The 22,976-nt window shown below is 40.3% G+C and overlaps 2 protein-coding genes across 3 annotated transcripts; one reads left to right on the top strand and one right to left on the bottom strand.

The window, feature by feature from the left end:
• Positions 1-287: 287 nt before the first annotated feature.
• Positions 288-6,963, bottom strand: cgrrf1 (cell growth regulator with ring finger domain 1). 2 transcript variants are annotated; one of them, XM_072688152.1, is made up of 6 exons: positions 6,412-6,681; positions 4,944-5,080; positions 4,088-4,265; positions 3,352-3,499; positions 3,102-3,209; positions 288-2,799 (listed from the first exon to the last, which is right to left on the bottom strand). In XM_072688152.1, the coding sequence occupies exons 1-6, from the start codon at positions 6,513-6,515 to the stop codon at positions 2,485-2,487; spliced, it is 990 nt and encodes a 329-aa protein (XP_072544253.1). In that variant the 5' UTR covers positions 6,516-6,681; the 3' UTR covers positions 288-2,484. The 2 variants fall into 2 exon arrangements, with proteins under 2 accessions (XP_072544253.1, XP_072544263.1); XM_072688162.1 differs by having other exon boundaries at positions 2,631-2,773; positions 6,412-6,963.
• On the top strand, positions 6,715-22,890 carry ddhd1b (DDHD domain containing 1b). Its single transcript, XM_072688142.1, has 14 exons — positions 6,715-7,197; positions 10,044-10,518; positions 10,658-10,834; positions 10,971-11,099; positions 11,686-11,833; positions 12,997-13,106; positions 13,218-13,324; positions 15,119-15,375; positions 15,631-15,706; positions 16,449-16,598; positions 16,804-16,868; positions 17,108-17,286; positions 17,551-17,802; positions 18,569-22,890. Exons 1-14 carry the CDS (start codon positions 7,027-7,029, stop codon positions 18,748-18,750), a joined length of 2,478 nt encoding a protein of 825 aa, XP_072544243.1. The 5' UTR covers positions 6,715-7,026; the 3' UTR covers positions 18,751-22,890.
• Positions 22,891-22,976: the final 86 nt, after the last annotated feature.

Raw genomic sequence — 22,976 nt, forward strand, 5'->3', positions numbered from 1 at the left:
CGTGAAAACTTTTACTTGTTTTGAAGTCATTATCTTTGTTGGCCCAAATACCAACTCTTTACATATCCCCCTATTCGGCCTACGTCAGTTTAGCCTTTCCCTTTGAAACGGAATTTATGAGAAGTGATTCAGCTGCATACAGGCCGGCGATTGGAAAAATTAATTATGTTTGTATGTCTCGGGCGGGAAATTAGAAAGGAAAATGTAGAATATGGGCTGTTTAGCAGAGGCTTAGCCTTCTTATAAATGAAGTATGCTAATGAAAAGTTCAGAACTCGGGTCACAAGTTTTAATTTGATCCATTTGTATTGTTTAATGGAATGGGGAATTTACAATCTTGTACAGTAGACAGAACCAAGTTTCATTTGCTTGTTTCTGTGAAAGGTACTAGTTTGATGCCTTCCCAGTGGCCTTGGATTTAAACACTGATGACTCTAAATTCATTTCTGACTTGCCGCGTTTCGTCTCAGCAAGAAAATCGTAGTAATACACAAAACAAGCCATACATATTCTTCTTGCTAAAAATTAAAACAATAAATACAAAACAAAAAACAAATCTATGTTGTCTTCATATTTTTCAGTCTGAAAGTCTTGTAGCACTGCTGACCTCTCAGGGTGCTACAAAGTGCTCTTCAACCATGTTAAAGGGCAAATTCATCTCCTTTGAAATAATACTCAAGGGCTTTATAACCTGTTCATTTGCTGATTCTAAATCAAAATGCTGAGAACCACACACCATCATTTCAACATCCAACATTTCAGAGCAACCCGTTTTCAAATTCAATTATAGTGGACAATAATTCCCTGTATTTACGAACAATCACAGAAAACTCATCAACTCATAACACACTCATTACAGAGGTCAATGGGCAGGTGCTCTGCTCTTCCTTTTAAGTACAGAGAAATCATTGCCCATCATAACTGTATTTCAGGCATGTTAGATGCTTTGAGGTCACCAGTGATGAGTACAAAGTCATCACTAAACACAAAAACACACTGAACACAGTAAACCTGGCAAAGTTACGTTGTTTACAACCCACGTTGCAATTGGAGCTATTTTGACTGAATAGAAGCTACTTTATATTCAGCTAAATTTACGTCCGACTTTTATAGTTCAAAGTGTCAAAAAATAATTTACATATGTTTCTATATAAATGAGTTATAATTGTGTTAATAGCTCCTTAAAGCAGCACTAAATACAGTTTGCACCTGCTAGAAATGCTAGGTTATACAATTAAAAAATTTGACTATCTGAATCTAGTCAATAAACACCAGTCTTACCCTTAAATATTGGAATGTTAACATTACTTTTACTGTTAATTCTCAAATTCAGACTGTGTAATTGTAGTGAAACGCTGTACTGATTAGAATTTTTTTTTTTTTTTTTTTTTAACGTCAGAGCGGCTGCTCATTTCTATTAGAAGTGTGTTACAGGTTAATGGGTATTCTGCTATTCTATTCTAAGTAGCAGGAAATTGTTGTCCATCATAAATGACTACATGGTGCATGGTAAGTTGGAAAACACTTAAGTATTCTTTTAATAATTCACACTAACTTTCTATTGACTTCTCTTGTGTGTTAAGTTTAAAGGCCGGATTTATTGAACTCTACTAAACTGGTGCTCTGCCACGTTGGATTTTTATCTCAATAACTCTTCGAAATGAACATATTAATAATGCTATGCATATTAACAACCAACACTCAACACTGAAGTGTCAAAATGGGCCGAAAGTCTCAAAATCAGAATCACAGTTTCTAATGAAAGAAGCAGAAACACTGTTTGGTAAAATACAGCAACTAACTAACAACATAAAATTCTAAACAAACAACATCAGTGGATTGATATTTTGACACGAAGATAAAAAGTGAAAGTAAAAGCATCCAGATATACAGAGAATCCCAGTATTTCACATTAAACTGCATGTTTACGCTGAGCTTCAGACTTCAATTCTTCTTTTCAGTCCTGACAGAGCAGCAGAACAATCTCTCCTCAGTCTATATCTTCATTTAATCTGATTGGTTGATCTGCTGGAAGCCGCTGGAAGCCAGTGGTGTGAAGTACTAGATAGTGAATTCTGTATTAATGCTTTGAAATCCTTCAAGTTCTTTTCAACTGCAGCTGCGATGCTCACCATGATGCTCAATCCAAGCCTTTAAATATGAGGGTTAATCAGCGGAGTGTGTGACGGATGGTGTAATGAACCGCTGGTGGAACAGGCAAATGAGGGGATGGAGCGGTAGTGCAAGATTTCACAGAAATGGTCACATACCGGTAATTCTCGTTTCTGACTGACTGTACATGTTCCTCGGACAGTAAATCTGCTAGTGTGCTTCATAAGTCTGACCCACTGTATTTTCTAGATTTTTCAATACAGTACGAGGCAGCGTTTGTTATACGGATCAGGTGCAGCAGATATGGATGCGGCTGAAGAAGACGTATCCCCCTATTACTTTACCTCTGTTCATGAGATCATGTGACATAATTCAGTCCTCCGCGAGACCCTCGGCTAATGTTTGACTGGCCAGAGCGAAAGACTCTACAACAAAAGCTCGGCACATTGGGCAGTGCTGAAAATGTGCCACACATCCATCGCACACGCACGCGTGCCTGCATGGTAACAGCACTCTGTTAACGGGTGCGTTCTGACACACAACACAGTCCCTGCCTGCAGCACCTGGCCCATCATCTTCCTCCTCCTCTGGCTCCCCTCCCTCCTCCTCTGGTCCATTAGACTGGGGTGGGATGTCTGAGGCGGAGGATCCAGGCTGCTCGCTGCTATCCGCAGACATGAAAAGAGGCTATAGAGGAAAACAGCAGACTAAGTTCAGCCATATTTACTAGATTGCACTGAATTAAAGAAATAGTTGATCCACAAACTCTTCACCTTAGCCCGAATGTAGTCGATTGTTCAAGACCAGCTACCTAGTAGTAGAAATTTTTCGAGTCGTATAGCTAAACATGTGCAACTGACTACATATAGTGAAATACTTCACTATACTATCACTTTAACAGTAGATCATTGGTTACAGTCTTATGGGAAATCTGTAGGGACACAAGGGGCTGCAGGTCATGTGTGATTAAACTGATTAAAGCAGGGCACCTTTAAATCGTACATGTTCCCCTGAGCAGTGAGCAGATACTGAAACAGAACCCTCGCAGACAGCCTGTATTTATCATCAGGGACGTGGAGCACTGTTACACTAGCAACCTGCAAAACCAGAGAAGAGAGAAATGGAATGTATCTATTATCAACTGATTGTTTTAAGAACATTAATATTCAGAATGAATGTTGTACACACACACACTAATATATAAATATATACTCTAAGTGTATGTATGGGTGTACTCACGATTTTGTAGGTGTTTCTGTGCTCAGAGTTAGCCAGGGTCAGAACAGCCACTAATGGGTATCGATCCCGTGGGAGCGACCCGAAATCCGTCACTCCAAAATCTGATGGCAGCTCTGTGAAACGCTCCTCTCGCTCCTCCTTCTGTAACCTGGGGTAAGAGTTAAGCTACAACTGCATTGGGTTCTTCGTTTACTGGTTAATGTTCATTTACAGTCTAGCATAAACCGAGGCCATTACGTGTCTTAAAGCAAGAGCAACTAGAGTTTGGGGTTGAGAAGTAAGTGCGCAGCAGCAGCTCACTCTTCTGGACAGATCTTAAACTACCTTACAGTTTTAACTTACAACTTTGAGTGAATACAATGTGTGAAAAGATGATAGGAATGTGTAGTGTGAGTTACATTTCTGCAATCTATGAGACACGGCACTGAGTAAGCTGTTTCTGTGTATGTGTGTGTTTGGGCAGTAGTTATTTTTTTGCAACAGTGGTAGTAAAAGCAAGGAGTATGGTTACACCACCATGTTAAAAGATTTACAGTCCCATAGTTTGTGTGCAAAATATAAACACACCCACTCTAATAATACCCACCGATAATAATTAAGTATTTGTATTGGTTTTCAAAACTGTCTTTCTGCGGCAGGCTGAATGAGCTGTATGGACTGCAGGATTGACTTGTATTTGTGTTAAAATAAAAGTTAATTTTTCCATGACACAGGTTCTTAAAGACTGAGTGGATACTGGAAGGTCTGGCAGTGGAGGTAGTGAAGCTGCAGGGCCTGCTGGAACAACTGTGGTGTGGAGAGAATGGTGCCGTGTTGGTGTTTCTGCAGTGCAGCCTGAAGAGCATTAACTCCACAGCCCCAATAACAGCTCAGTACACACTCCTCCAGACAGTACGGCCGCAGACTCACCCCGTCTGAAACACACAACACACAAGACATCTGAACCCTCTTATGGTCAAACTTTATGTTTTACAGAGTGGGCTGCAATACAGTGCATGGCAGTTCAAGTGTTGTAACCAGGACTGTGGGCGACATCATTGATTACTGTACTACATACAATATAGACAAAAGTATTGGGACACTTGCTCATCCACTGTTTCTTCCGTAATCAAGGACATTAAGAGTTTATCCTGCTTTTGTTGGAGTAACTGTCTCCACTGTCCAGGGAGGATTTCATTGCATTCAGTGACAAGAGCATTAGTGAGGTCCAGATGCTGGATGATCACCACCCCACCTCATTCACAAAGTATTGGATGGAGCACCATCATTCCAGAGAACACAGTTCCACTCCTTCACAGCTCAATGCCACCTCTAGGCCTGTTATCTGCTCCCGAGAGTCCTATTCTATTGTACTATTCTACACTAAAGGGAGTAGACAAGCTGTGCAACTTAAAGTAGCTGAATGCATTCATTAGAAGGGGTGTCCACAAACATTTGAACATGTCTTCCCAAGACCCAGCAATTTGTTTTAGGCCTCTGTAGTCTGAGACCTGTACATATTATCTGATTGATCACTGTTCAGTTTATCTGAAAGCACTAGGGGTTGTGATTAAAAAAATAACATGTTTATTGATACACTCATGTTGTCTTACCCACTACTGTACCCGCTGCTGTGCCCATCTCCAGAGAGAAGGGGTTGGTGACCTGACCCATCCTCTTCTCTGGGACGGGGGAGAACGACTCAGCTTCATCAGAGCTACGCAGGATCACCGGTACATCAAAGCCGAACCTGGAGATGGAGCACATGGAGCCACAACACCTTAGTTCAGTTTGTACACAGGAAACCGCTATTGCAGTGCTGTAGCTTTTTAAAAAAAAAATTATTTACTTACTTATTATTTCTTATTTACATAATAACAATCTCAACAATCTTGCACTGTAGTGTTGTATTTATTTATTGTTATTTATAAAATAATAATAATAATAATAATAGTCTTACTAACCCTGTTCTGTAGTGTTTTACTTTATTATGATTTACTTTTTATTATATAACAGACATACCCGTCCAGTACTGTAGTGTTTTATTTTTTATTTTTTAGTTGTATAATAATAATAATAATAATAATAATAATAATAATAATGGTCTTAAACACCCTGCACTGTAGTGTTTATTTTATTTCATTATTATTTATTTTTTATTAAATAACAGACATACCCGTCCAGTACTGCAGTGTTTTATTTTTTTGTATAATAATAATAATAATAATAGTCTTAACAACCCTGCACTTTATTTCATTATAATTATTTATTATATAATAATAATCCTACCAGTCCAGTACTGTAGTGTTTTACTTTATTATTATTTTTTATACATATATGTCTTACAAGCCCAGCACTGTACTTTTCCTTTTTTTTTTTTTTTTTTTTACTATTTATTATATCATAATTAATAAGTCTTACTCGTCCAGTTCTGTAGAGTTTGTTATTATTATTTACATAACAAGAGTCTCACCCGCCCAGCACTGTGGTTTCATTACCTTTACTAATTATTATATTATAATTAATAATAGTCTTACCAGTCCAGCACTGTGGTGTTTCACTTTATTTATTGTTTATTTATTATATAATAATAATAATAATAATAATAATAATAATAGTCTTACCAGCCCAGCACTGTGGTGTTTCACTTTATTTATTATATAATAATAATAATAATAATAATAATACTAGTCTTACCAGCCCAGCACTGTAGTGTTTCACTTTATTTATATAATAATAATAATAATAATAATACTAGTCTTACCAGTCCAGCACTGTGGTGTTTCACTTTATTTATTGTTTATTTATTATATAATGATAATAATGATAATAATACTAGTCTTACCAGCCCAGCACTGTAGTGTTTCACTTTATTTATTGTTTATTTATTATATAATGATAATAATGATAATAATACTAGTCTTACCAGCCCAGCACTGTAGTGTTTCACTTTATTTATTATATAATAATAATAATAATAATAATACTAGTCTTACCAGCCCAGCACTGTGGTGTTTCACTTTATTTATTATATAATAATAATAATAATAATAATAATAATAATAATAATACTAGTCTTACCAGCCCAGCACCGCCGCTGCAGTGATGATGAAGCAGACTGAAATCACACTGATGTAGAAAACGGGAGAATATTCATACAGTTTCACCAGAAACTCAGCGGCCATGCCCGCGCTGAACACACTCTTCAGTCGGAGATGGATGTGGAGGTTAAAATTGTGAAAGTTTACAGAGTTTTTAAAGCAGAATAAAAATAAAAAATGATAAACTCGGTGCTGTCACAACAAACCCGTCCCAACACTCACACTTCCGCTTACCGCAGCTACGGCGGCCCGCGCGGTCAGACTTCAGAAAGCCCTAAAAACGCGATTCAGCCGTAAAGCTGCTGCTGATGAGGAAGCTCGAGGAAGGCTCCGGTGGGGAAGGGTCTTCAGTAGCATGGCGGACTGCAGCTCACATGTAGGATGCGGAACATGAGCAGGTAGCTAGCTCATAAAAGCGCGTGTTTAGTGCTGGTGTGCCGCAGTGCTGGGTGGGCTGTTGGCGGTGGTGTTGGTGCGGATGGAGCAGATGCAGCTCGGACTGGGTGGGTGAAGAGGATCCACGCTGACATTCACCAACACACCTACATCACCACTGCTGCTTTAACCTGGAACACACACACACACACAGGCAGGGATGAGTGGGTTTAAGGAGCCGTGTGTGCAGGAGGAGGCTGAGGAGGGCAGGGCAGGGTGGGGGAACCATGTGGGGCTTCAGGACGGACTGCTGCTGGGCCTCATGGGGGAGTCATACCAGGACTACCAGGGCTCCAATCCAGATTTCCAGAGCTCCAACACGGGCTACCAGGTAAGACTGGGCAACCCAGTACCTTCGGTCCCAGCATCACGATTAGGGTTGTCACGATACCAAGTGTAGTGGCACAGTTCCCAGTGCCAGAACAACACCGGGGAGGAAATAGTTTGCTAACACTATTTGGGCATTATTTTTGGAATTTGCTCTGCATAATTCAGTGTTTAAGATGAACACATTCAGAGTTGGGTTTTGTGTGAAAATATGGTTCGCTGCAGGAAAAAAACCCAAATTCTTTATGGTGGAAATTGGAGGAATCAGGAGCCTTAAAGATAGCTATTTTATTTACTATCGAAAACCATCAGTGACCCGTCAAGCATCTTCTGAATTTTGTCTGTAATATTGAATATGGTAAGATAATGACAAAACCTGAACAGTAACCTTTTCTTTTGAGGACTATGTATAAGGCCAAAACCCTTGACCGGTATCTCAGCCCTGAGTCTGTGTTTTTTTTATTGATTGATTGATTGATTGACTGACTGATTGGTGTAATAACGTTCTGTGAGAGAGCTTTAGAGCTATTAAACTATTCGCCAGCACTGTGAACAATTCTGACTCTAGAGTTTCTCTAGAGCAGCGTTTCACACCGAACCGCCTCTGAATGACTTTAGTTTACATCTTAATTAGTTAAAAATGCAGAGAATTTGAGAAAATTTTGAAACCCAAGGATGGGATGCGATGTCACTGTACTGTTGGAATGCAAATAATAAATAATTAATTACATAAAAAAAGAATATAAACTACAGTTTTGCAGCAAATACTATTATCATCATATTATAACATAATTTATAAATTAAAATAAAATGCTTAACTACTGTAGACTGATCTTATAAATTATAGGCCCATATTCTGCATCCATATTTTACAAATGACACTCTAAATGTAGGTATTGTGATATAAACTGAGGTGTGTGTTACAGTCTTTCATTAGGGTTGAATATTAATAACACTCTAAATGTAGGTATTGTGATACAAACTGAGGTGTGAGTTACTATCTCTCATTAGGGTTAATATTAATAACACTCTAAATGTAGATATTGTGATATAAACTGAGGTGTGTTACAGTCTCTCATTAGGGTTGAATATTAATAAGACTCTAAATGTAGGTATTGTGATATAAACTGAGGTGTGAGTTACAGTCTCTCATTAGGGTTTAATATTAATAACACTCTAAATGTAGGTATTGTGATATAAACTGAGATGTGTGTTACAGTCTTTCATTAGGGTTGAATATTAATAACACTCTAAATGTAGGTATTGTGATATAAACTGAGGTGTGTGTTACAGTCTCTCATTATGGTTGAATATTAATAACACTCTAAATGTAGGTATTGTGATATAAAATGAGGTGTGAGTTACAGTCTCTCATTAGGGTTTAATATTAATAAGACTCTAAATGTCGGTATTTTGATATAAACTGAGGTGTGAGTTACAGTCTCTCATTAGGGTTGAATATGAATAACACTCTAAATGCAGGTATTGTGATATAAAATGAGGTGTGAGTTACAGTCTCTCATTAGGGTTTAATATTAATAAGACTCTAAATGTCGGTATTTTGATATAAACTGAGGTGTGAGTTACAGTCTCTCATTAGGGTTAATATTAATAACACTCTAAATGTCGGTATTGTGATAGAAACTGAGGTGTGAGTTACAGTCTCTCATTAGGGTTGAATATTAATAACATTCTAAATGTAGATATTGTGATATAAACTGGGGTGTGTGTTACAGTCTCTCATTAGGGTTGAATATTAATAACACTCTAAATATAGGTATTGTGATATAAACTGAGGTGGAGTTACAGTCTCTCATTAGGGTTGAATATTAATAACACTAAATGTAGATATTGTGATATTAACTGAGGTGAGTTACTATCTCTCATTAGGGTTGAATATTAATAACACTCTAAATGTTGGTATTGTGATATAGACTGAGGTGTGAGTTACAGTCTCTCATTAGGGTTGAATATTAATAACACTCTAAATGTAAGTATTGTGATATAAATTGAGGTGTGTTACAGTCTTTCATTAGGGTTGAATATTAATAACACTCTAAATGTAGGTACTGTGATATTAACTGAGGTGTGAGTTACAGTCTCTCATTAGGGTTGAATATTAATAACACTCTAAATGTAGGTATTGTGATATTAACTGAGGTGTGTGTTACAGTCTCTCATTAGGGTTGAATATTAATAACACTCTAAATGTAGGTATTGTGATATAAACTGAAGTGTGAGTTACTATCTCTCATTAGGGTTGAATATTAATAACACTCTAAATGTAGGTATTGTGATATAAACTGAGGTGTGTGTTACAGTCTCTCATTAGGGTTGAATATTAATAACACTCTAAATGTAGGTATTGTGATATAAACTGAGGTGAGTTACTATCTCTCATTAGGGTTGAATATTAATAACACTCTAAATGTCGGTATTGTGATATAGACTGAGGTGTGAGTTACAGTCTCTCATTAGGGTTGAATATTAATAACACTCTAAATGTAAGTATTGTGATATAAATTGAGGTGTGTTACAGTCTTTCATTAGGGTTGAATATTAATAACACTCTAAATGTAGGTATTGTGATATAAACTGAGGTGTGAGTTACAGTCTCTCATTAGGGTTGAATATTAATAACACTCTAAATGTAGGTATTGTGATATAAACTGAGGTGAGTTACTATCTCTCATTAGGGTTGAATATTCATAACACTCTAAATGTGGATATTGTGATATAAACTGGGGTGTGTTACAGTCTCTTTTGTGTTGATGCTGAATGTCTCATTAGGGTAAAATATATATTGTTTAAATATTTTTTGATGATGTACTATAATATTTTACACCCCAGGACAGTGACCCAGGTTACCAAGGCTCAGAACCAGGCTCAGATTACCTGGACGTCGTGGGCTATGGCACAAGACGCAGCCGGGCTGGTAGCTCCCGGCACCGGGGGGAGGTGGTGACGGAGCTGGGGCCAGAGGAGGTGCGCTGGTTCTATAAGGAGGACAAACGCACCTGGAAGCCGTTTGTGGGGCACGACTCTCTGCAGATTGAGCTTGCCTACCGCAAACTGTGTGAGCTCAACCCAGGTAAAGGCAGCGAGCAGGATGAGTGGGATGAGCTGGGCAGTTTAGGGGGTGAATCTGAAGGAGCTGAGGGTCAGAAGGGGCAGATGGAGGCTTCGGTCAGCAAAGAAGTGGCAGGTCCGGCTGAGGAGATAGACGTGGACTCAATAAGCATCAGTGTGGAGGCGGTGTGTGTCCGAGGTGGGCTGTACGAGGTGGATGTCAAAGAGAAGGAATGTTACCCAGTCTACTGGAACCGTAAGTGTTTTGTTAAAAGAACGACTTTATTACACATCAGCACACTTTGTGTTCCAGTTTACAATAACATTCATATTATGGTCATTAAAAAACGCCTGTTCACACGGGCACTCTCACTTTCGACCCTTTCGTGTCACAGAGCAGGAGCGTATCCCAGTGATGCGCGGTCAGTGGTTCACTGACGGAACGTGGCTGCCGCTGGAGGAGGAGGACAGTGACCTGATAGAACTGGAACACCTGTCTCGTTTCCGTGGTCACCAGATGAAGGACACATTTGAAACTGAGGCAGTGACCCAGGCGGTGGACAGCAAAGACGGTGAGCGGGAGCCCTGGGTCAGGGTCATCGTGGGAGGGGCGGGACATCCTGCCTTTCACACACCACAGTCCTGCCTGGACTTATTAACAAATAAACTGTTCTTGTCTTTCACCCTTGCCTATTTTCTCCCTCTCAGCTATCCACAGTCTGAAGTTGAGCCGCAGTCATGTGGACTGGCACAGTGTGGATGAGGTTTACCTGTACAGCGATGCCACCACCTCCAAAATCGCCCGCACCGTCACTCAGAAACTCGGCTTCTCCAAAGGTTGGTGCATTTTTACAGTGTTTCAGATGTTCTCAAATGATGTCAGTTTAGTTTGGTTATAAGGAGTGTTTAAGCCTAGACTGCTTTCTGAATGCAGGTCAAAACAGCCAGTCAAAACAGATCTCATTGACATTTACCTGTAAGCAGGCAGCGTGTACCGTGTACCGTCACCACACCGTAACATTACCAGCCTTAAATTTGACATAATATAAAATAAACTCTTAAACTTTTTCAGTGCTTGTGCACATTCATGAAGAGAGTGTGAGTGGGACTGAGGGAGGGGTGAGACCAGCAGTGGCTCAGTAGCATTTAAAGGAGTAGGCTCTCAGGCCGGCCATTCTGAACAGAACAGGGCTGGTTAAACAGGGTGGGAAGGATTCTTTTGGTGCTGGATCCTTAAAGTGTTTTGACCAAAGCATGTCACAGACATTTCGGTAAGACCTCAGAGAACTGTGTTAACTTATGGAAACGAGGTTTAATACAGGGTGTTATTAAAGGCATGTAACAGAAACCGTCTGTATAATTCTAATGGCTAAAGAGAGATCAATGTGTGTTTGTGTATGTGTGTCTGTGTGTGTGTGTGTAGCCTCCAGCAGTGGGACCCGTCTACATCGAGGTTATGTTGAGGAGGCGGCCCCCGAGGACACACCCCCTGCAGCCACACACATTGTGTTTGTGGTGCACGGGATTGGTCAGAAGATGGATCAAGGCCGGATCATCAGGAACACCAGCATGTAAGCTTGCAGCTGAAATGCAGCTGAAAACCACCCATCATTCCAACCATCCATCCACTTTCTTATCCACTTCTTCTTGGTCAGGGTTCATATTCCTTTTTTTATATATAAAATATTTATATGCTCGTACTTACACACTTCATTAGGAACATCACACTAATACTGTGTAGGGACTCCTTTTGCTCTCTATAGCATGGATTCCATAAGGTGTTGTAAACATTTTTGGAGATTCAGGTCCATGTTGACATGTTTGCGTCATGTAATTGCTGCAGATTTTTCAGAAGCATTTTCATGCTGGGAATCTCCTGTTCTACCACATCCAAAAGGTGTTAGATTGGATTAATGTACTATGACTGGGAAAGACCACTGAAAAAACATTGAACCCATTGCCGTTCATAAAACCAGATTGAGGCGCTTTTTGCTGTGCGACATAGTGTACCATCATGCCCGAAGTAGCCATTGTAAGATGACTGTGAAGGGATGGACAGCAACAGCAACAATACTCAAACAGGCTGTGGCATTCAAATAATGATTGGTTGCTATTAATGGGCCCAAGGTGTGCCAAGAAAACATTACCAACACCATTACACCACCTCCACAAGCCTGGACTGTTGACACAAGGCAGGTTGGGTTCATGGATTCATGCTGTTGGTGCTAAATGTTGACCCTACAAACTACCTCAGCAGAAATTCAGTTTCTTCAGACCTGCGTTTTTCAAGTCTCTAACTGTCCAGTTGTGTTAAGTGTGTACCCACTGCAACCTCAGCTTTCTGTTCTTGGCTGACAGAAGTGGCAACTGACAGTTTTCTGCTTTTCGAGATTGAACATGTTGTGCATTCTGAGCTGCTTTTCTGCTCACCACATTAGTACAGAGTGGTTATGTGAGTAACTGTAGCCTTTCTGTCAACTCCCCCCAGTCAAATAGCTGCTGGTAATGAACTCGTTGTTATAATAATAATAATAATAATAATAATACTATGTGTATAATAATAATAATGATAATTATACTGTTTCTGTAACTCTATTGCCATTCACAAGAAGGTGACTATCAATGTACATAATTACACATACATTACACAATGCTCCACAAACAATAGCAAACTTTGTACACACAACTCTGTGTGTGTGTGTGTGTGTGTGTGTGTGTGTGTGTGTGTGTGTAGGATGCGTGATGCTGCGAGAAAGATGGAGGAGAAGCATTTCTCAGACAGAACTACAGAGCATGTGGAGTTCCTGCCTGTGGAGTGGAGATCTAAACTCAGTCTGGATGGAGGTGTGCACAACCCACCTCACCCCAATCACAAAATGTACAAGCAGTTTAATTGCACTAGAGTATGTGTGCTGGGTTAGATGTGTGTTGAGTTGTGTGTTTTTGCTGCTGCAGACACTGTGGACTCCATCACGCCAGATAAAGTGCGCGGGCTGAGGGACATGCTGAACAGCAGCGCCATGGACATCATGTACTACACCAGCCCGCTGTACCGGGACGAGGTCAGACACACTCATGGTTTCTCCATTACCTTTTACGTATGGTTTTGTCTCTGTCTTTTAGCTATACTGCCTAAATGTACTTTCACAATTGGCTGCGTTGGACATAGCTTGGACATGTTTATGTTGGTATTGCAGCTCTTGGATGTGTCACATTAATTTCTGAGGAAATGGGGGTCAGCTGTGTTGTGCATGCAAAGTTAGGAATGGGTGTGCTTCAGCCCTATGGGTGATTTTATGCTTCTGTCAGCACCTTTCTGTCAACAGGATTTGCAAGCTATACTTACCCCTGATCCCCTTCCCTGTGTCTCGACACGGATTTGCTTATGTGCCGTTTCTTATCCTTGTTAGTGGCATATCCAGTGTTGAGAAAAGGTTTTCCATAGCAGCAGTCAAGCTCAAAACCCTATCCTGGATTACACGCACCTGTCAAAATGCCCCAGATTACAATAACTTTTATAGTGCTACAGGCGACTATCTGGGTGCTGCAGGAAACTAGTGTTCTCTAATGGTATTCTTTCACAGAGTTTAGGCTACTTTTTAAATTCAGCTGACAGTACCTGTTAAAGGAACACATCGGTGAAAAATCAAGTGAACGTGATTGATCACTGAACAAAACGTATTCCACCATCCAAGACGTCCAAGCTGGGAAGCTGTCGCCTTGCTTCAAGTTTGAAAAGAGGTGGTGATGAATCACTTCACATAAATCAGAGAAGACGTGTTAAGTCCTTATCCTTCTAGTGTTGGGAGCATTGCTAGTGTAAGGGGCAGTTACGAAAGGGTGGGTTAATTGGCAGTACCAAATCAGGAGAAAAAAGGGGAAATGTTGACAATATTTAGTATATAGTACATATATTATCATTTCATGTTTTAATAGTTATTTAATCAACTTATGTTCTTTTGAACACATTTAAAACTACTGTTTGCTGTTAGTGGCCTGTAGGGCTCATTGACCAGAGCTCATACAACTTACTTTTAAGTTAAAAGCATATATATTTTTTATATATTTCTTTCAGGACATATTATAATATTATAAAATTTGAATATATATAATTATTATAAAGTTATAATATTATAAAATTCATGTTTAAACACATTTAAAAACAATAGTAACGGCTAGAAAAGTGCATTTTCTGGAAGGAAAGCAGAATGATTATGCATAATGCATATTATTATAGTGTTACCTATTCATCGGAACACTTAGGCTTAGGCTGTCATCAAATCTCATCTCCATCAGCCCATCTCTCAAAATGCATCCAGATCTTCATGTGTTTGGTGTGGTTTAGAGCTCGATGTGACTTCCGTTAGTTAGAAAGTAGGACGTAATATGGATGATGATGTATGTCAAGTTTTAGCTTTAATGTGTACCTATGTAAGGTCTATGGGCTGTTTAGTAAAAAAAAAAAAGAATGCTTTGAGATTTACAGCTTTTTTCTCTCAGTAAATCTTCAGTTTACTGAGATGAAATTGGTGACCGCGTAAGACCAGTTTCCGTAAGCAACAACAGCCTAGCAGCTCCCGACACACCAGATATCAAACATGTCTTGCGTTTTGACTGCGTTTTGGAGTCAATGATTGATCATGCTCATTTGATTTTTCAACAAACTGCTCCTTTAATGTGAAATGTAGGAGTAAATCCTAATCAAGGCTGTAGAAATAAATCAAGACCCAGGATTGTAAAACCTAATCTTGTCACCCTGAATCGAAATCTAATTGTGATGAGCCTAGAGATTTCCCCCTCTTTGTGCTGATGCTGTCTTACACACCCTCACACAGTCCCACGCTGTGTTTCTACAGATCACTCGTGGGCTGACCAAAGAGCTGAACCGGCTCTATACACTGTTTTGCTCGCGGAACCCTGAGTTTGAGGAGAAGGGGAAAGTGTCCATCGTGTCCCACTCCCTGGGCTGCGTCATCACTTTCGACATCATGACTGGGTGGGACCCCGTCCGCTTTCATCATCAGGAAACCCCCGACGCCATGGAAACGGAGCAGCGGCGCCGGGGATGCGAGGAGCAACAGCTGTTGGAAGAGCTTCACCGCACACGCATGAGGTACACATTCGCAAAACACGAAAATACACACAAGACAACAGAAGCAGACAGAAGCATCAGAATATTACAAACGGAATATTGTGACTGTAACAGACACCCATCACCGGTGTGATCTTATTCATGAGAGCACACTCCCTATTGTGTTCTAACTTGGTTGGTCATGGTCTTCAATATAATTCTAGGTGGAGTGTAAGATCAAAGAGCCAGGTGGGTGTGGCTCCTTATATGACACATTCTGCTGTTTTTAATTGTCAGATTGAGGGATTTGGAAGATCAGTTTCAAGGCCTAAAGACCTCATCCTCAAGAACATCCCCACCCTTGAAATTTAAGGTATGATGGCCATAGCTTTTTCTTCTGATTTTAGATGGTCAGGACCCCACCTCTTTGTTTCTATACTCATTGTCCATTTTTAATTATTAGACCGTTAATTACAGACCGTTGTCCAGTTGTTTCTCTGCATACTCAGTTAGCCTTCTTTTACCATGTTCTTCAATGCTTAGGACCCCACAGGACCACTGCAGAACAGGTAGTATTTGGGTGGAGGCTGACATCCGGCGTGTTAGTGTGTGTTGCGCTGGATCACGAGTGGATCAGACACAGCAGTGCTGCTGGAGTTTTTAAACACTGTATCCACTCACTGTCTACTCCTGCCTAGTTGGTCCACCTTGTAGATGTAATGTCAGAGACAGAAGCTCATCTGGTACTGCATAGTTTGTGTCCGTCATACTCCACTCCAGCACACCACATACTGACACACACCACCACCATTTCAGTGTAACTGCAATGCTGAGAATGACCCACCATCTAAATATTAACTGTTCTGTGGTGGTCCTGACATTGAAGAACAGAATGAAGGGAGGCTAATAGAGTATGCAGAGAAACAGATGGACTACAGTTTGTAATTACAGAACTACAGAGTGTTCATATATGGTAAGTGGAGCTCATATAATGGACAAAGAGTAGACACAAGAAGGTGGTATTATTGTTATGGCTGATCGTAATAAACCCTCTATATATTATTTGTGAAGTTGTTGTGTTTTTTCTGTATGTCATGTTTGAGTTGTGCCTCTAGGTGGAGAACTTCTTCTGCATGGGTTCACCTCTGGCTGTGTTCTTGGCCTTGCGAGGCATCCGACCCGGTGCCAATGGAACCCAGGACCATATCCTTCCTCGGTCCATCTGCCAGCGGCTCTTCAACATCTTCCACCCTACTGATCCTGTGGTGAGCTGGACCAAAAAGTCTAGGACTGAATAGACTCTGATGAAATTTCATGATTTTAAAGTGATAGTTTTCCATAAACCAAGTTGGTATAAGCTTCTGTTACTTGTTAGCTACATTAGTCTCAAAGCTAAAGTGCTGACTGGTGGGGTATAGGCTTCCATTATTTGTGCTACATTTCATATTTTTTTTTTCTGTTTTTCTGCAGGCTTACAGACTGGAGCCCCTTGTCCTTAAGCACTACAGTAACATTTCACCAGTTCAGATACACTGGTAAGTGTTCTATTAGTTTCTCATGTTTTTTGAGAGCAAACAGAGTCACAAAATGTGGAAAAGTAAAAGGTGGGAACTTTTAAGGGTTACTTCACACCACTAAATTGTGTGTGTGCGTGTGTGTGCGTGTGTGTGCGTGTGTGTGCGTGTGTGTGTGTGCGTGTGTGTGCGTGTGTGTGCGTGTGTGTGCGTGTGTGTGTGTGTGTGTGCGCGTGTGTGTGTGTGTGTGTACACTCAAGGTACAATACCAGCAGTCCAACCCCATATGATCAGATCCGGCCCACACTGCTGAACCCATTGAAGGAGAGTGCGTCAGTGTCGGACAGTGAGAGTCTCCCAAGCCCCTGCACGTCGCCCCCGCAATACCGCAGACACTACGGAGAGTCCATCACCAGCCTAGGAAAGGCCAGCATCATGGGTAATCAGAGATGACCACAAGTCAACTCTGGCTTACTCTAACCCAGAGATTCACAACTCGACTCTGACTCCTTCTTACTCAGAGACTCACAACTTGACTCGGACTCACTCTCACCCAGAGACTGACTAATTGTCTTGACTCAGAGTCAGGTGCACCACAAGAATCACAACTGTACTTCAAATAGCACTTATAAATGGAGGAATGAACCCTGTGTGTGTGTGTGTGTGTGTGTGTGTGTGTGTGTGTGTGTGTGTGTGTTCCTAGGAGCTGCAAGTATTGGTAAGGGCATCGGCGGAATCCTTTTCTCCCGCTTTTCCCGTTCGAGCGGGCAGGTGGGCGGAGCTGAGGAGGAGCCGTCAGACTCAGAGGGCGGGATAATTGAGACAGAGGCCATTCCAGAGGAGGGCGGGGCTGCTGAAGCAGAGGAAAAGATGGAGGAGAAGGCAGAGGACAAACGAGAAGGAGATGCTGGGAGCATGTCTCAGTCAACCTCCACTATTATGGACAACTCCACCTGTGAGTTCCACTCTTCACTGTATGAAGCTATAAAGCTGCAGCTGTAGGGCTTCATAATAAGGCCAAAAAACCTGACTCTGTAACCAAGAAATCAAACATTTGTTTAACTTCCATTTTGAACCATGAATATTACAGTAATCTCTGGAATGTGAGGGACAGAGCTACTGCAAGCTGCCAACAACAGTCCATGATAGCCAGCTTGTTTGGTGTTAGTAGGTCAACACCCCACAGCATCCTCTGTTTAGTTTTGTTTAAGTCAGTGCTTTCATTCACAAACCCAGGAATGCACAAACATGGGAATGCTTAAAAATGAAAGAACAAATGTACTAGATTGTAGTAGATGTAGTAGATTTAACTCTACTAAAGCTTACAGACAGATGCAAGACTCACTGGAGAGAGGTCTAGTCAGTGTTTGGGACATAGTACTGTAGTGTATCAGTCACCTTGAATTAGATGCCTTTTAAAACTTTTGGCCTTATTTTGATACCATACAGCTGCTTTGTGTGTGTGTGTGTGTGTGTGTGTGTGTGTGTGTGTGTGTGTGTGTGTGGGGGGGGGTGTGTGTGTGTGGGTGTGGGTGTGTGTGTGATTTCATTTGAACAGTACTGAGAGACATACAGCTGAAGAAATGTCTTAAAAATATCATACAAATTCTTGGTAGGCAAAAGTTAGGACACCCCCACAAGTATTGCTACTTAAAACACCAACATCAGCTGCAAATGATTAGAACATCATTAGAAAGTGTGTCCTGTGTTTGCCGTTTCAGTTGAGCTGGACAGGCGTATTGACTTTGAACTGAGGGAGGGGCTGGTGGAGAGCCGCTACTGGTCAGCAGTGACGTCACACACAGCTTACTGGTGTTCCCATGATGTTGCCCTGTTCCTGCTCACGTTTATGTACGGGCCCAACACCCCCAGCGAGAGCACAGAGGATAACCCGGATTCGTAACACACACTACACACACATACACATGTGCATGCACACTGCTTGTCAGAGGTATACTGACCTCACAACAAAGAGGATAAAAGGGCCTTTGGTGTTATCTAACAAAGCTGCAAATTCATTGCTTGTCATTAATTTTGAGTCACAAATGACCCCTTTAGACTAGTCAACTAGGGCTGGCCTGAATCATTTAAATACTCTCTATAAATGCTCTGTATTTAGTGTACAGAAGGTTTTTGTTTGTTTGTTTGTTTTGCCTAAACAACAGTGCATTTTAGCAACAATGGATTTACATGGAACACATTGTTAATAAATGGAAATGTATAAAGTGTATTGATGTAAAAATATATATATAATTAATCATATTATAGCCAATACATTATAAATTCATTAAATTCAAGAAATCGTCCATTTGGGAGCTTTTTAAATTATTAGATAATATGAAATCACCAGTTTGGAGCTCTGTAAATTATTAAATGCTCAAAAATCAGCGGTGTGGACCCCTCTACCATAATTTGCTCCCTCAATGCTAAACACTGTTGTTGGGTACATTTCAATTTTTAGTTCATTCTGAACTGTAAATATTATTGTTTTAGGAGTGGTTTCGGAGAATGAGTATTCAGGTACTCATTCAGGACTACTAACAAGTGTTTACAGCCTTAAAAAATGCTGTTCAGGCCAGCCCTTAGGCCAAAACTTGCATAGGAATATATTTCATGGACCTTTTGTTGTTCTTCTGATGAAACGGATCAATACCCGTAGTTTCCAAATTGATATAGTTTTATCACTTAGTTCCAAATAGTTCCAAAACTGTCTCAGTGCATCGAACAATAAAGGCAGTAGTAGCCTCTGTTATACAGCGATAAAAGCGTGGTGACATACAGAAAGCTCCACATCCACATGCTGATCCATTTAACAGACACCAACATGGACAGGCAACTCGCACACTACTCTGACATAGTTTAATCAGTTAAAACACTCCCTGAATGGACACTCCCTATACATTAGAAAATATATGGTTAATTTGGTAATTATTACTCACTAAACAGTAGAAAAAATTAAATGGTTAACATCATACAAATGGTAAATATCCCACTACATAGTATAGGAGAGAGAGGAGTAAATGTGGTTGAACCCCTCATACAGTAGGAAAGATGATAGGAAAGGTTAATGGTACATTATTTTGAACTGAGAAAGAGAGCACAAAAGGTTTGGAAAGCTTTGTTGTCTCCAGACTTTTGACAGGCAGTGTATGTACACACCCATGCACCATACACACATACACATGTGTACACACAATAAACATGCACTTACAGTGGTTGTATAGATAAATAGACCCAGTTCACTGTGCAGAGAGAGACACTGTCCACTTCCCTTTGCCTTGTCCATTGGTGAACACTTTGAATTGCCTCTGTCACTCTGAAGTCCGGTCTCTGGCCAATGGTCCTGACTGTTCTTTAAGAAGCACTAGACGATTTTACAGTGGAAATGCACCTCTGATTGCAGCCCCTTAGTGGTGGTCACTCGATCATGCCTTGTTTACTCTTCTTGCCCCCCCTCCCTTTCACTGTTACAGCATTATGAAACACACTGTCTGCCAAAACATGTTATTTGATATTCACAGTTCATGTTTACTACATTAATATGGAGAAATAGTAGAAAATGGACCTTGATCTGTAAAGGCTGGATCTGGTCCTTTCCATGTTTACATTGCTCAGTCAAATATGTAGAAGTGGCTAAAGCTTAGTCAGAGTTTACCATTTGGAATTCAAAATTAATTTAAAATTTGCCAAATTTTGAGATTTCAGTTTATGTAACTAGAGTGATACTCTCTTTAACCATGCCTGGAATCCCCAAAGTGCTGAAGCACAGATGCCATTGATAATATAGCCTGTACTGGCAATATTCATATTTACACAATTGTACAACATTATGGGTGGGAAATATGACAGTTTGTTATCATCATTATCATATATTTTGTCACAGTTTGCTTTTCTGAATATATAATGGGCATGGTCAGTACTTGTAGAACAACAACATGGATCCTAAAAGGGCAGATTTATTATTATTATTATTATTATTATTATTTTTTTTTTTATTATTATTATAAAAGGCCTGTAAAACAACAGTGTAAAGTAACAGCATAAACTGCATAGTAACAAGTAATGTTTACTAATTTATTCAGTTTATTTATTTTAAAATATATTTAATTAAATATACTCTTTCTGCTCCAGCCTTTTTTTAATGGAGCCCTCCTGTTTTGCTTAGTAACATATTTGAGAATTGTTTTATTAATGTCAAGTACAGCACTGTTAGAGTTTTGCCATATCACCCACCCTTAACACATGTTCAGACTATCTGATGTTTCTGGGCTTGACATGTCGGTGTGTTTTGATCCATTTTAAGATTGTTTTTCAATATTATTATCAATAATAATAATAATAATAATAATAATAAAAAAACCCAGAAATGTTCATCAAAGTTGATTATTATTATTATTATTATTATTATTATTATTATTATCATATACACCTTGTGTTTAAATGTGTTTAAGTATAACTAGGATTTAAATGACTGGAGCTTTTTTTTTTTAGCACTGGATGAATCTCTGCTAAAAAGACTCTCTCGTGTTTGCTGACACTAAATCCAGCCAATTCTGAGCTTTTGTGGTTGTGTGTTCTGATTATAATTTTTTTCTCCTTATAGATAATAATCCTTGAAAATCACCCCTATGCCTTTACACTCAGAAGAGATAAGCTCCCCTCACTTTCAGTCCTTTCAGACATTACCGGCCGTGGATGTGCCAACAGTGTGGCCAGTGCCACCATCCATCCGAGCAGGCAGGGGGAGCAGCAGAGGACATGTATTGCCCCAACCCAAGGGCATTTATTTACCAATTTAAAGAATGTTTACTAAGCCAAGCAGAAGGGCATTTACAGCACCAAACCAGAGGGCATTTTAGCTCTAAGTGGAGGGAATTTACTGCCCTAAACTGAGGATGTTTACTGCACCAACCCAAGGGTATTTTCTGCCTGCAGGATATTACTGTGCCAACCAGAGGGCATTTACTTCCCACAAGCACGCTTCATTTTACTGTACAAACTGGAGGGTATTTATTGCTCCAGCCAAAGGGCATCTACTGCTCTTCTGTCCTATTATAAGGAAATTACAGTGCCAGTGAGAGGATATTTACTGTGCCAAATACATGGCATTTACTGTGCCAATATGAAGGCACTTACAGCCCCATCTACAGCTTTTGGAATTTACAGACCTAACCAGCGTCATGTACTGGCTTAACCAGAGGGCATTTTACTGCCACATTTGGAGGTCATTTACTGCCCCATTGAAAGGGTATTTTCTGCCCTGTTGGCAGGGCATTGCAGTGCCAACCAGAAGGTAATTACTGCGCCAAATAGAAGGAGTTTACTGTGCCAACCAGAGGGCATGTGCAGCCTCGTCCTCGGCTTTAGGAATTTACAGACCCCATCTGATGGCATGTGCTGGCTCAACTAGAGGGCATTTACAGCCCCAACTGGATGGCATTTATTGCCTCAGCCAGAGATCATTTACAGTGCCAAGCAGAAGCACTGGCAGCACCAATCAGAGGGCATTTACTGCCACACCAGGAGAAATTACAGCCCCAACTGGAGGGAATTTATGGCCCCAAACAAAGGTCCATTTATATTCCAAAACGGATGCCATTTACTGCTTCCACCAGAGGGCATTTACCACCCCAACATGAGGGTATTCACTGCTCTGTGCGGATGTGAATTTGCTGTTCCAACCAGAGAACATTTAAATGCCCCAAATATAGGACATTTACTGCCCCACTAGATGGCACTTACTATCACAACTGGAGGGCATTTACTTTCTCAACCAGAGGGAATTACGTCCGAGTTATAAACACAACTGCAAGGGCATTTGTAGTACCAAACTACAGGGAATCTGCTGCCCTAAAAAGAAGGCATTTATACCCTCAACCAATGGTTGTCTACTGTCCCTTTAAGAGGGCAGTTGTGAAACCCCTCTGCTGCATCCCACTGTTGGCTCTTCATTAGCCCCTGTTTATGTGTCCATCTGATTAAATGTGTGATGCTGTGCTGCTGTAAACTTTGTTTTACAATAAAGTTGCTCTGATCTCCCGGAGGGTGTGCCTCATTTGTTCCTGTTTAACCATAAATTCATTCCTGGACTTTTGTAGCAGTCTGTAAATTGTCTACAACAATAAAAGA

Source organism: Salminus brasiliensis, chromosome 1 (assembly GCF_030463535.1).
Source record: "Salminus brasiliensis chromosome 1, fSalBra1.hap2, whole genome shotgun sequence".
NCBI classification, from domain to species: domain Eukaryota; kingdom Metazoa; phylum Chordata; class Actinopteri; order Characiformes; family Bryconidae; genus Salminus; species Salminus brasiliensis.